This window comes from Propithecus coquereli, unplaced genomic scaffold (genome assembly GCF_000956105.1).
Source record: "Propithecus coquereli isolate 6110/MARCELLA unplaced genomic scaffold, Pcoq_1.0 Scaffold155, whole genome shotgun sequence".
NCBI lineage: Eukaryota > Metazoa > Chordata > Mammalia > Primates > Indriidae > Propithecus > Propithecus coquereli.
Genome location: NW_012139969.1, coordinates 3,487,410 through 3,502,344, shown reverse-complemented (window position 1 = coordinate 3,502,344; position 14,935 = coordinate 3,487,410). Strand labels below are relative to the sequence as shown.

Genomic DNA, 14,935 nt, shown 5'->3' with positions numbered 1-14,935 from the left:
GGCTGGTTTCGAACTCCTGAGCTCAAACAATCCGCCTGCCTCGCCTCCCAGAGAGCTAGGATTACAGGCGTGAGCCACCGCACCCGGCCCACAATTTATTTTTTTGAGACAGGGTCTTGCTCTGGTGCCCAGGCTAGAGTGCCGTGGTGTCAGGCTAGCTCACAGCAACCTGAAACTTCTGGGCTCAAGCAATCCTCCTGCCTCAGCCTCCCAAGTAGCAGGGACTACAGGAGCATCACCACGCCTGGCTAATTTTTTCTATTTTTAGTAGAGACGGGGTCTCACTATTGCTCAGGCTGGTCTTGAATTCCTGAGCTCAAACGATCCTCCCACCTTGGCCTCCCAGAGTGCTAGGATTACAGGCGTGAGCCACCACCCGGCCTGTTTACGTTTCTTGATTCAAAACTTACTATGAGGCTACAATCAAGACCATGTAGTACTGGCATACAGATAAATGTAAATAATAATGGATTAGAACTGAGATTCAGAAATAAACCCTTACATTTACAGTCAACTTATTCAACTTATTTTCAAGGGTGACAAGAAAATTCAATGGGGATAAAATAGTCTTTTCAACATATGGATATACACATGCAAAAGAATAGTATTGTTGTGATTATTATTATTACTACCATATATGCACTGTTCATCAGGGATCCAAGTTACATAAAAATCCAACCTAAAAACATTCTCAGGAACCTATCTCATCCATAACCCAGGGACCACCTGTATACATATGTCAAAAATTTATCACATTGTATACTTTAAATAATGTGCAGTTTAGTGTATCTCAATTATACCTCATAAAATCTCTTAAGAAAAAAAAAAACTGAGTAATATTACCTTCTCCTTTCCAGACTTAAGTGTATTCTCTGTCTTTTTTTAATGGACAAGTAAAAATTGCATTATTTATAGTGTACAACATGATGTTTTCATACACACCACGGAATGGCTAAATTAAGCTATTTAACACATGCATTACCTCATATAGCTATCATCTTTTTTAACGAGAATACTTAAAACTGACTCTCTTAGAAATTTTCAAGTATACAATATATTATTAACTATAGTCGTCATGACGTACAACAGATCTCTTGAAATTATTCCTCCTGTATAACTAAAAATGTATGTCCTTTGACCAATATCTCTCTAATCCCACCACCCTCCAGCCTTTGGTTACCACCATTTTACCCTTTTTTTTTTTAAGACTAGTCAAGCGTAGTAGTGAGAAGGGGGAAAGCAGCAGAACAAGGAGTTCAATCTGTAACTGTGAACAATCAAGTGAGATAACTCACTACCTTCGGTACTCTCTGTTTCTATGCATTCAACTTTTTCAGATTCTACATATGAGTGAGATCATGTGGTATTAGTCTTTCTGTATTTCTTTCAACATTTGATAGTTTTACTTATAAAATATCCCACAACTAAACATGTTTTTCCCATATACTCCACATTTTTACAAACGAACCCTTTAGAATTTCAGTGCCAGGCACAGATGTTAAGGTACAGAGATACAAATACAATGGAAAGAATATTTTCACCAATCACCTACTTCCACAACCCAATTACAGACAAGACTCCTGTCCCTGCTTTCTCCCTTTATAGGGGGATATATATGACTCTAGTAATCTTTTTCTTTGCATCATTAATGACCCAAAGACACTTTAAAAAAAAAAAAATTACCACTGTCACATCCTTCTATCTTCCATACTGCCTTTTTTGCTTTTCCATCTTCCAAGGTTACCATCTTTTGGTTACCAAGGGGAACCAAAAACAATGTCTACACTTCTATTTAGTTTTATTTTATCTTCTCACATCTACCAAGAATTTTTTTTTTTTTTTATTTCAGCATATTATGGGGTACAGATGTTTAGGTTACGTGTGTTGCCCTTGGTTCCCCTCCCCCCAAGTCCGTGTTTCAAATATGTCCATCCTTCGGGTAGTGCGCATTGCACTCCTTGCGTATACAAATACCCGTCCCCTCCTCCCTCCTGCCCCTTCCTCCCACCGCCCTCCCCCTTCCCCAGCATCCAATAGATGTTGTCCTGATATGTGCTTTTATGCTACCAAGAATTTTTTAAAAATACGTTTAATAAGCTGGGCATAGTGGCTCATGCCTGTGATCCCAGCACTCCGGGAGGCCAAGGTGGGAGGATTGCTTGAGCTCAGGAGTTCGAGACCAGCCTGAGCAAGAGCAAGAGCAAGAGCAAGACCCCATCTCTACAAAAAATAGAAAAATTAGCTGGACATGATGGTGCATGCCTGTAGTCCCAGCTACTTGGGAGGCAAAGGCAAGAGAATCGCTTGAGCCCAGGAGCTGGAGGTTACAGTGAACTATGATGACACGACCGCACTCTAGCTGAGGCGACATAGCAAGATTCTGTCTCAAAAAAAAGAATAAGAAAATTGACAGGCAAGGTGGCAGGCACCTGGGGGATAAGGAGGGAGGATCACTGGAGCCCAGGAATTAGAGACCAGCCTGGACAACACAGCGAGACCTGTCTCAGAAAAAAGAATAAGAAAAGTATTTCTATACACTTACCTCAAGTACTGGTCCAGCTCCAAGAATAATCTGTTCTACTCCACTGGCAAATCCTTTCTGACTGAGAGCAGTAAGGTGGTGAATGAGAAAGTTTGTGCTTTGAGTTTTCCCAGAACCACTCTCTCCTGAAATCACGATGCACTGATTCTTTTTACGCTGAAGCATGGCATGATAAGCTACATCAGCCACAGCATAAATGTGGGGCTCAAGTTTTCCCAATTGGTGGTTATCATACATTTTGACATATTTGGGGTTATAAATAGGAAGAAACTTGAATGGGTTAATAACTATTAGAATACTGCCAACATAGGTATAAATTTTTTCATGCTTAAAGCGATTTCGTAGGTTTTCTAAGAGAGTTTTCTCATTCAAATCAGGTAAGCTACATAAATCATCAAAGTCTTTCTGTTGTGGCTGTGGAAGAAAACCCCGTTCCATCATCCTGCGACGTTCTTCCGTTACCCGTAGCCATGACTGAAGGCTACCATAATGGATTGATCCATCAAGGTTTTTTTCTCTCAGAAGAAAGCGGTAGTCCTCTCCACTCAAGCGATTTTCCAGAGCCATTCGGGGCCACAACATCATTCGCTGAACTGGACAGTCTGTCGGATTGAGTATCCATTCTTCTCCACCAAATTCCTTTACCTCTGCTAGAACATAACATTTTGTTTTGTCAAGATCAAGTCTGTTTATAAGAGAGTCAATCACCTCGGCAGCTGTGGAGTTTTTCCTGGCAGGAATTGGACAGTAGATTGTTCCTTCTGAAATTGTCCCAGGATATATACGTAATGTATGTTCATTATCCTCAAAGCGTCGTCTTCCTCCATCACTTATATTCATATTGGATCCTGTCCCATCAGCATGGATAGTACATGTTCAAGATCGTGCAAACCATTTTTTTGGCAAAAGAACTGTAACATAAAAGTTGTGAAACATTAAGAAGTAATATTACACATTGCTTTCTGATGCTCAAGAAACAAAAGACTTAAAAAACATATTGATTGCATCTTTTAGAACACAAAATCCTAACTCTTAGTACAGAAACAATCTTGAAAAAAGACTCATTGAGACAACATAATATTAAGGTTCACTGTTCAAATCCGAGCACTTTCTAAAATACCAACATATCAAAAATATGTATTTTAATGTTTTATTATATTAACAATTCAAAATCCAAAGAATACAGAGAAGAGTTATTTTTTTACCTGTTATCTCAAATGTTCCTTAAGTACTTGAGATTAAAACCAAGTTCTTTCTTTATACTTAACAAGCCTCAGTAAAGACTGGATTAAGATAGAATAATAACACAAATCTAATCACCTTGCATCCAAATCTCTTCAAGGATAATGCAAAAACAAGAAAGAATGTCAGCAATGCAGCAAAAGTTTTATAAAATTCATTAAAAACAGTAAGAAGATGAGATAAACAAATTAAACCAAATAAAGTTAAAACCAAGAAAATAATGAGAGATATCTGCTATAGAAATAAGACATATTCAAGGAATTTTGGTCTCTGACTCTCTTCCTCCTGCAAAGTGAGGAGAAGACAAGGGTTTGACAAGAGCAAACTGCCCCTGAATTGCTGAGCAAATCTGACAAAATTATACACCTAGGCACCACTACAAATTTTATTCAACCTCCCTTTGTCCTTCAATGCTACTTATTCTACCTTTTCTTTTTCTTTTAATTTTTTATTGTTAATTATTATGGGTTGTATATAATTATGGAGTACATGTAATGTTTTTATACACACAATGTGTGATGATCAAATCAGGATAACTAACATTCCAATTCCACTCTTTTAGTTATTTTAAAATATATAATAAATTACTGTCAAAAAACAGTCATCCTATTGTGCTACCAAATACTAGATCCTATTCATTCTCTCTAATTGTATTTTTTGCACCCATTAGCCATCACCACTCTATTCCCCTTCCCCACTACCGTTCCTAGTCTCTGGTAACCATCAATCTACTCTCTATCTCCTTGAGTTCAATTTTTTAATTTTCAGCTCCTACATGTGTAAGTGAGAACATGCAATCTTTGTCTTTTTGTGCTTGGCTTATTTCACTTACGATAAAGACCTCCAGTTCTATCCATGTTGCTGCAATGACATGATTTCATTCTTTTTTATGGCTAAATGGTATTTCATTGTGTATATGTGTCACATTTTCTTTATCCATTCATCCACTGATAGACATTTAGGTTGATTCCACATCTCAATAGTGCTGCAATAAACATGGGAGTGCAGGTATCACTTCAATATATTGACTTCCTTTCTTCTGGATATATACCCAGCAGTGGAATGGCTAGATCACATGGTAGTTCTAGTTTTAGTTTTTTGAAGAACCTCCATACTATTCTCCATAGTGACTATACTAATTTACATTCCCACCAACAGCGTACAAGAGTTCCCCTTTTTCCTCATCCTGACCAGCATGTTACTGCCTGCCTTTTGGATAAAAGCCATTTTATCTGGGATGAGATGACATCTCATATTTTTGATTTGCATTTCTCTCCATTTACAAAAATCAACTCAAAACAGATTAAAGGCCGGGCATGATGAGTCACACCTGTAATCTTAGCACTCTGGGAGGCCAAGGCAGGAGGACTGTGTGAGCTCAGGAGTTCAAGACCAGCCTGAGCAAGAGTGAGGCCCCTCTCTACTAAAAACAGAAAAAATTAGCGAGGTATCCTGGCACACACTTGTAGTCCCAGCTACTTGGGAGGCTGAGGCAAGAGAATCACTTGAGCCCAGGAGTTTGATGTTGTAATGAGCTACAATGACACCACTCTACCTAGGGCGACAGAGTGAGACTGTCTCTAAAAAAGAAAAAAAAAAAAAAGGATTAAAGACTTAAATCTAAGACCTGAAACTATGAAAATCACTAAAAGAAAACACTGGAACAACAGTGCAGGACACTGGTCTGGGAAAAGAATTCTTGAGTAATATCTCAAAAGCACAGGCAAGCAAAACAAAAATGGACAAATGGGATCACATCAAGCTAAAAGCTTCTGCACAGCAAAGGAAACAACCAACAAAATGAAGAGATGACCCACAGAATGGCAGAAGATACTTACAAACTATCCATCTGACAAAGGATTAATAACCAGAATACCTAAGGAACTCAAACAACTCAATAGGGAAAAATCAAATAATCTGATTTAAAAATGGGCAAAAGATCTGAATAGACATTTCTCAAAAAAAAAAAAAAAAAAACCCACACACAGAAATGGTCAAAAGGTATATGAAAAAATGCTCAACATCACTAATCAGAAAAATGTTCTTTTTATCTAACCATATTTCATTCCTTGTAAGTATTCTGCATATCCTTTCAATCTTCTCGAAACTCCACAGTATACCACACTTCTAGAAGAATGATTACAACTTTTATACCAGAGAAAATATTGATTTTCTTCTAATGGCTTCTCTAACTCAAAATTTATTCCCATTTTCATCTCATCTCTATTCTTCCACTCCTGTCTACAGAGAAAATACATCCCACATCCTTTGTCGGGTTAATGAAACCCATTTCTTATCCTCTTCATTAATAATTTGGCCCATCGAAAAATACTCTCCTGTATTATCAATCTTTCTCTTTTTACTTATTTCATCCTTTAAAATATAAAGATGACGCTATCAAAAAAACATGAAAAATACCTTCAGTTACTTCCCTGTCATACTACCACACATTATTATCCAAGTCCTCTAATCAAGAAACTAGTTTTTTACCTTGTTCCTAGATGATCTTTCAAACACACAGATTACAGAACATATAAAAATCAGCATATATTAAAAAGACAAAAAAAAACCAGGTTGGCGAGGATGCAGAGGAAAAGGAACTCTTGTACACTGTTGGTGGGAATGTAAATTAGTGTAACCACTATGGAAAACAAAATGGAGATTTCTCAAAGAACTAAAAATAGAACTACCATAAGATTCAGCAATCCCATTACTGGGTATCCATCCAAAGGGAACAAATACCTGCACTCATATGTTTATCACAGCACTATTCACAACAGCAGAGGTATGGAATCAACCTAAATGTCCATAAACAGAGGACTGGATAAAGAAAATGTGGTATACACAATGAAATACTACTCAGCCATAAAAAGAATGAGACCATGTCTTTTGTATGATCATGTCTTTTACATGGATGGAGCTGGAGGCCATGATCTTAAGTGAAACTACTCAGATACAAAAAGACAAATATCTCATGTCATCACTTGTAAGTGGAAGCTAAATAACAGGTACACATGGAAGCAGAGTGTGGAATGATAGACGATGGAGACTAGAATGGGGGGTAGATGATGGGAGGTGGTTTGGTGGGTACAATGTGCATTGCTCCGGTGATGGATGAACTGAAGGCCTTGACTACACCACAATGCAATATATCAGTGTTGCAAAATTACGCTTGTACCCCATGGGTATATAAAAATTTTTTAAATTTAAAAATAAAAATATAAAGAGTAAGCCTGGTGTGGTGGCTCACACTTGTAATCCTAGCACTCTGGGAGGCCAAGGCAGGAGAATCGTTTCAAGTCAGGAGGTCGAGAAAGAGCTTGAGAAACAGCAAGATCCCGTCTTTATTAAAAATAGAAAAAAATTAGCTGGGTATGGTAGCACACAACTGTAGTCCCAGCTACTTGGGAGGCTGAGGCAGGAGGATCGCTTGAGCCCAGGAGTTTGAGGTTGCAGTGAGCTAAAATGGTACCACTGAACTCTAGCCAGGGCAACAGAGACACTTGTCTCAAAAAAATAAATATAATAGGCCGGGTGTGGTGGCTCACAACTGTAATCCTAGCACTCTGGGAGGCCGAGGCGGGCAGATCGCTCAAGGTCAGAAGTTCGAGACCAGCCCGAGCAAGAGTGAGACCCCGTCTCTACTGAAAAATAGAAAGAAATGATCTGGACAACTAAAAATATATATATATAAAAAATTAGCCGGGCATGGTGGCGCATGCCTGTAGTCCCAGCTACTCAGGAGGCTGAGGCAGGAGGATCGCTTGAGCCCACGAGTTTGAGGTTGCTGTGAGCTAGGCTGATGCCACGGCACTCTAGCCCAGACTTTGTCTCAATCAATCAATCAATAAATAAATAAATAAAATAAACAAATAAAATAAAAGGTAGCTATATAGCTGCAACCCAAATTCAACAAGTTTGACAACTGTTATACTTGCCATTTTATAAGCAAACTATTAGAGATACAGTTAAAGCTCCTTCCTTTGCTCTGCAGAGATAATGACTATCCTGAGGTTGGTATTATTCCCATACTTGTTTTAATATTTTTATTACCTGTGTAATCTCCATAAATTATACATAATACTGTTTGTTTTATTTTTCTCTTTAAGCAACAGGGTCACGCAATGTTGCCCAGGCTGCCTCGAACTCCTGGGCTCAAGTAATCCTTCCACCCGCTGTTACTACCATGCCCAGCTCTCATTGTTTTTAAGCTTTAATAAAATGGTATCATACCATACTTAATAGTCTGCTTCTCACTTTAATATTGTCCTCTATATTTGTAAGTGCTAAAGCATATAAAGTTCATTAACTGTCAAGTAATATCCCATTATATTACTCTACCACAATTTATCAATCTGCTGTCCATCTACTGAACACTAGGATGTTTCCAATATTACAGTATTAGGACAATGCTGCAATTCTTGCAATTTTTTTTTTTTTTTTTTGAGACAGGGTCTCATTCTGTCACTGGGGCTAGAGTACAGTGGCATGATCATAGCTCATGGCAGCCTCAAACTCCTGGGCTCAAGCAACTGCTGCCTTGGCTCCCTAAGTAGCTAAGTAGCTGGCACCACAGACATGTGCCACCATGCTCCGCAAATTTTTCTAATTTTTTGTAGAGACCGGGGTCTAGCTCTTGCTCAGGCTGGTCTCGAACTCCTGGCCTCAAGCAATCCTCCTACCTCGGTCTCCCACAGTGCTAGGATTACACGCGTGAACCACCGCGTGCCCAGCTTGCAATTCTTATACATGTTTCCTCATGTGCCTTTGCTAGAATTTCCCTGGGCTTCTTATCTAGGAGTGAAATCACTAGGGTTTAGGCATCTTCGACTTTACCAAATGTTATTAAGTAACATAATACTCTCAAAAATGATTGTTCCGATTGCCTATTTCACAACCGGTCTATGAAAATTCACCTTGTCTCCTTACCAAAAGTTAGTGTTGTCAGACTTGAGTTTCTGCCAATCTAGTTAAGTGTGAAAAGATACCCATTATTTTCATTTGCATTTCCCTGAGTACTAGTGAGGATGGGCAATTCTAATCCTCTCATTTGCCATTTGGGCTATGTTGCTCATTCATTTTCTTTTCCATTTTTTTATGAATTGCCTTGTCCTTACTGGTTTGAATGAGTTTTTCATATATTAATATCCTAGATATTAATCAGTTTTCAGCTGAATATGTGGCAAATATCTTAACTATTTCAACTGCCTTTTGTTGTAGAGAAGTTTTCATTCTCAATAGTCAAATTTATTGATCCTTTACAGTTTATGTTTTGTTTCTTAGTAAACATCAACAATAGTAGTTAGCTCTTAACACATGTTTATTTGTACTAGTCATTTTTATAAGTACTTTACATGGATTATTTCATTTAATCTTCACAATTCCTCCCTGGAAGTTGTTTTTCACATCATCCTCATTTTACAAATGGGAAAACAAATGCAGAAAGATCATATAACTTGCCAAAGTCATAACTAGAATGTGTTTATAAAGTTGAGATTTGAAGCAGGCAGTCTGGCTCTAAACCCTACATATTTTTAGCTCCTGCTGTAGTTTTTTAAAAATCCTTCCTTATCATTAGGCCATAAAGTTATTATCCCACATTTTCTTCTAAAAGGCCTATGTTTTGCTTTTCTCATTTAGGTCTTTAAGCTATATAGAATTTATTTTCAGTATGCTAATGAAACAGGGCTCTTAATTTTTTTCATTTCAACTCAGATTAGCAATTGAACCAGCACTACGTTGAACAGTCTATTCTTTCCTCACTAACTTCATAATGTCATCTTTGTCATGTAGCAAATTCCATGCACCTATTAATATGTTCTGGGCTCTGTATTCTGTTCCATAGGTTTATTTGTCCATCACTGAGCCTATCTTAATTACTACAGTTCTATAATAAATTTTGTTAGCTGAAGGGCATATTACCTCAATTTGTTCCTCTTTAATGTTACCTTGGCTATTTTACTCTATTATAAGAATTTTAAGATCAATATGTTGACTATCATGAAAAAACCTTTCGGTATTTTGACAATACATTGATCTTACAGATTAATATTGGAAAAAACCAACATCTTACTGACTCTTCCCATTTATCAACACCATTTGTTGGATTTTTAAAATTACAATTACTATATTTTTCACTTCTAAAGTTTCTGTCATTTTCATATCCACCTGATCTTTTCTACTTATATTTCATAAATGTTTTAATTTAAGGGCTATTGCTCCCTTACTTTTCTCTTTGAAAATCCTAAATATGTAATTATTAGATTATTAGATTTTTCAGGCTAACATTTTCATGTCATCCAGACTGAACTGCTCTTATTTTTTTTTTAAGCTTACAAACAACAGAAATTTATTTCTCATAGTTCTGGAGGCTGAAAAGTCCAAGATCAAGGGACATACCGATTCACTGCCTGGTGGGGGCCCATTTTTTGGCTTATGGTGCCTTTTCACCGTGTCTTTACATGCTGAAAGGGCTGAATCGCTCTTCTGATTATTGACTTTATTTCATATTTTCCTTAGCATTAGATGGCTTCATATGTTTGAGAATTTAGCTTTACATCTGCACTTTTGATGGAGATTTTTTGCTTTTCATACACACACTTGAGAACCCACGGCTTCCTACTTTTTTATTAATAAAATAACAATAGCATAATCATACTAAATCATTTTAAAACTAACAATTTTTAATATTAAATGATCAATCAGTGTTCAAATTTCCCCAATTACCTCATAAAAATTTTTCTTACAGGTGTTCTAATAGAATCAGGGGATTTTGCTCTGCAGTAACAGTGAGGATATACTCTGGGGTTAATAGGTTCCTAGTTGTGGAGCTAGGTTTCTTCTCCTGAATTCCTAGGTATATGGCTTCATATAAGCTGCGGCCTCTAGCAGGAGAAGCAGCAAAGCTACTTCTGACAGCCAGGGAGGTTGTGTCCTATACTACTCCAGCAGATGCCCTGAATAACTACAATCCAATCCCTAAAGTTGTATAAGATGGCAACCCTAGAATTAAACTTAGAAACATCTTTTTCAACAGAGGAGTCTTGTCCTGGCCCATGGTTTCCAACAATGAGCCCAACTCCAATTATACCTACCCCTTACCTCAAAGAAGCCAAAACTTCAGCTGCTTTATCTGTAGACCCAGCAACAGCCCCACTCAATGCACATGTTCTATTCCCTTTCTGAAACAGAAATGTTTTATCTTTTCTGAGACCCATTTATACCAACTTGGTTTTCTCTTTTTGTTATTTCATCAATCATTACTTTGTGTTTAAAAAAAGGGAGTGTCTCAAAATACCATTCATAAATCCACTTTGATGGCAAGCAGTCCTTGCTAAACTACTTGAAAGATCAACATTTTAATTCCCAGGCATGAGCATTCATCAGAATCATCTGGAGAACTTTTTAAAAATATTCATTTCTAGGCCACATAATAATTCTACACTAGAAAAATCTAGGTAATTCTGTCATTGCTGGTCCCAAGAATAGTATTTAGGAATCACTGTATTCCCAAGTATTTGGAAACACTCTCTAATCCCTTACCACTCTTCCCACATGGCAAGCTACTGAGAATGCTCTTTGAAAAAGTCACCAATTACCACAGAGCTGCCAAATCCAAAGGCCTCTTCTCAATCTTCATCTTAACACATCACACTATAGCATTTGACTCCTTGTTCTTGAAAAGTGCCCTCACATAAGTTACAATATTTTTCTTGTAATCTTCCTGCTAGGCTTACTCTTTTTCTGATTCACTCTTACAGCTCCTTTTCCATTATTTCATTTTAAAAGTAAAAAACTCTCCAAGGTTCTGGTCTCAAGCTAGTGTTGTGGATGATTTTATCCAGTCCTCTATCTATAATTCTTTCTTTAACCTATCATCTACATCACCTATCATCTGCTTTTGTACTACAATGGCAGAACTAAGCAGTTGTGACAGAGATCACATGGCCCACAAAGCCAAAAATTTTTACTATATGGTCATTTACAGAGAAAAATTGCTAGCTGGGCACAGTGGTACACACCTATAGTCCCAGCTACTTGGGACGCTAAGACAGATTGCTTGAGCCCAGGGGTTTGAGTCCAGCCTGGGCAGCACAATGAGACCCTGTCCCTTGAAAGAAAGAGAGAAAGAAAAGAAAAGAAAAGAAACAAGTTTCCTGACCCCTGTTCTAGGGTAGCTGCTAAAAAAATTTTTTAAAGTATAACTTTCCAACTAGTACAGTGAAAAAAATGGAATAATAAAAATAATCACTTCAAAAGAAAGGAGAATTCTCAGGGAAAAAGTCAACAGATGAAACAAACGGAAAGCAAATAGTAAATTTTAAAACTAAATAAAACAGTAATTGTATAAAATGTTAATGCTCTGGTTAAAAGATAAAGATTGCTAAGATCAAGTTTTTAAAATTCAACTATATGCTGTTTTCAGACACATATCTACAACATGAGGATACAGAATCTGGAAATTTAAAAAAGGAGAAGCTATACCATGTGAATACTAACCAAAAGAAAGTTGGTAGAATCAAGATAACCTCAAGCAAAACAGGAAAATAAAGTTGAATTAAGTATCTCTTAAGTTCCATTTAGCCCTTCCATATCACTATTTTAGGTTTAGGCCTGAGACAAAGATCTCTGGATATCACTGGTGACCTTGAAAGAAGTAGGAAACAGAGGAAGACTGCAAGTTATGGAAGAACTGATAAAGTGGCAAGTGAGTAGACTATCAGGTGTTGATCAAATCTGCTATAAAGAAAGGAAAGAGAAGTTGTGTCGGTGAAATGTTTATTAGATAGGGGGCTTGTGAACACAAATGTATGATTATAAATAGGATCCAGTAGAGAAGCAGACACTAAAAACTGAAGAAAAAGGTCTAACTGGTAAGCCAAAGTTCCTTGGTAAGCAAAACTAAATGAGTTAAGTCAAAAGTAGATAGATGGCTGGGCACAGTCGCTCACCCCTGTAATCCTAGCACTCTGGGAGGCCAAGGTGGGAGAATTGCTTGAGGTCAGGAGTTTGAGACCAGCCTGAGCAAGAGCAAGACCCCATCTCATTTAAAAAAAAAAAAAAAAAAGTAGACAGATGCCTCTCAGAAAGAAAAAGACACTATTTCTTTTACTGAAAGAATTAAAGAAAAAAAAGGTGAGTAATGAAACAGATTATAGATTTTGAGGTAAGATGTGACAAGAGCACATGTCAGCTGATCTTCATCACTAGATAGTACGTAGGAGCTCAAGTTTTACCTACAGATCAATTGCCAAGTAAAAGCCAAATAGGGTGCTGAAAGAAAAGACATTTTATAGTATTTCAACTGAAGAAAAGGTGATGGGTGAAATGAATTATCAGATAGGTATATCGGTTTAGCTAGCCCAGAAAGTACTCTGTACCTTCTTCTGGTGAATGTATTGTGTTTTCTTTTGAAAGACTTTCTTCTTCCTTGTCATCTGACATAGTTTGAGTAGCTGACATAGTTTGAGTAGACTGATCTCATTCCCCAGATGAGAGAGAAAGGGGATATTAGTGGTTGATCACTGAGATTCTACACTGGAACTTTTGCTGCAACTATTGGGAAAGCAGCATAATTTTTTTTCACCAGGGCTGCTAAGCTAGAAAAATGTAAACCCAGAACTGCTGGCAGCCATATTCCCTGAATGCACGGAGGCCCCCTCTCTGCAGTAGAAGAATATTTAACTAACACACAGCAAAGCCTTATCAACATATTTGGGCCACGGTATCCAGCTGTGCCTCAAATAAGCTAGACCACTGAACTTCTTGTTAAGTGTGCCAATAAATTCCCTTTTACCCTGAGCCACTTTGAGCTGGGTTTCTGTTCCCTGTAATGAAAAGAACCCATTATAACAGCTAGCAATCCACTGCAATACACCTTAAGAATATAGGTATCCCTTGTTATCCACATTCCTGATTTCCAAAAATCTCACGATCTAAATTCAAGAACCAAATGCATTTGAGTAAACTTCTGAATATTTCCTTCATTATCTTTCTATGCTATCCAAACTTGGGAAATCAAACAGATTCAAATAAGGCAGTACCCACTGACATCCAAATTTACTATCCAAACTGAAGAAGTAAGCAGATTTGAACAATGAGAAATACTTGTAATGTTAACCATGCAGAAATATGGAAAGGAATCTACAATACCAAATTTTAAAATGTAGAAAATTATTTATAAAGGCATACATATATAAAGATGCATTAAAAATTTGGGCTTTGGGGAAATCTTAAACTTTCCTTTTATAGTTTTCACCAAAGTTTGACATACGTTACCTCATTGAGTTGAACAGAGTTCTCTGAGACAGAATAAACTATTACCTTTCAAATCAGAAAATTAAGGCCTAAAGAGCAAAAAATCTATGAGAATTTTCTTTATGATAAAGATGGTATTTCAAGTCAACAGGGAAAAAAGAGATTACTCAATAAATGACATGGGATTACTGACTGACTGCAAAGATAAAACAAACATGTAAAGAATTAAGTGCATTACTGGCATTTATATTGCAATCAGACATTGCAATTTTAGAAAGAAAATTATTTAATATTCTTTTTATTCTCTATCATAATGTAGTTACTTCAAAATATATGCTAACAGGGAAACAATGTGGTGAGACAGTTGCTGTGGTCGGTAGGGTGTGGTTCAGAATAGACCAGCTTATGATGTTATTCACTGGACCAAGTTAGAAGGCACTAATTATAGAGGAAAACTGTGGTGAAGAAAGAAAACAGGGAATACAGAGTTTCCTTTAAATTAGAAGTTCAGTTAAAAAGATAAAAAAGAAGTAACTAAAGATTTTTAATGCAGTGCTCTGTACAATGTTCTGCAGTATGTTAATAAAATTTAATTTCCAAAAAATATATATTAATGTTGTTTTTGCATTTTTACCAAGTTCTTAAGGTTATTTTCCAAGGGAAAAAAAAGAATCTCTTGATACTTGCTTTATCACAGGGATCTATTGATGAAAGTTACAAGTAGAACCATACATTGTCATTCAGTAACAAGAGAAGCAGAAGAACTGAATCAAGCAAATGTATGTTTAAAAAATTAAAAATCTTAATCCTAGCACTCTGGGAGGCCGAGGCGGGCGGATCGTTTGAGCTCAGGAGTTCGAGACCAGCCTGCGCAAGAGCGAGACTCCATCTCTA

The 14,935-nt window shown here is 37.0% G+C and overlaps 1 protein-coding gene across 2 annotated transcripts in view; it reads right to left on the bottom strand.

The window, feature by feature from the left end:
• MYO9A (myosin IXA) overlaps nt 1-14,935 on the bottom strand; it is a 247,613-nt gene that overhangs the window by 203,208 nt on the left and 29,470 nt on the right. For both annotated transcript variants that reach the window (XM_012640651.1, XM_012640652.1), the window contains exon 2: nt 2,543-3,453. In XM_012640651.1, coding sequence (XP_012496105.1) covers nt 2,543-3,382 — 840 coding nt within the window. In that variant the 5' untranslated portion in view covers nt 3,383-3,453. The remainder of the gene's footprint in view (nt 1-2,542; nt 3,454-14,935) is intronic.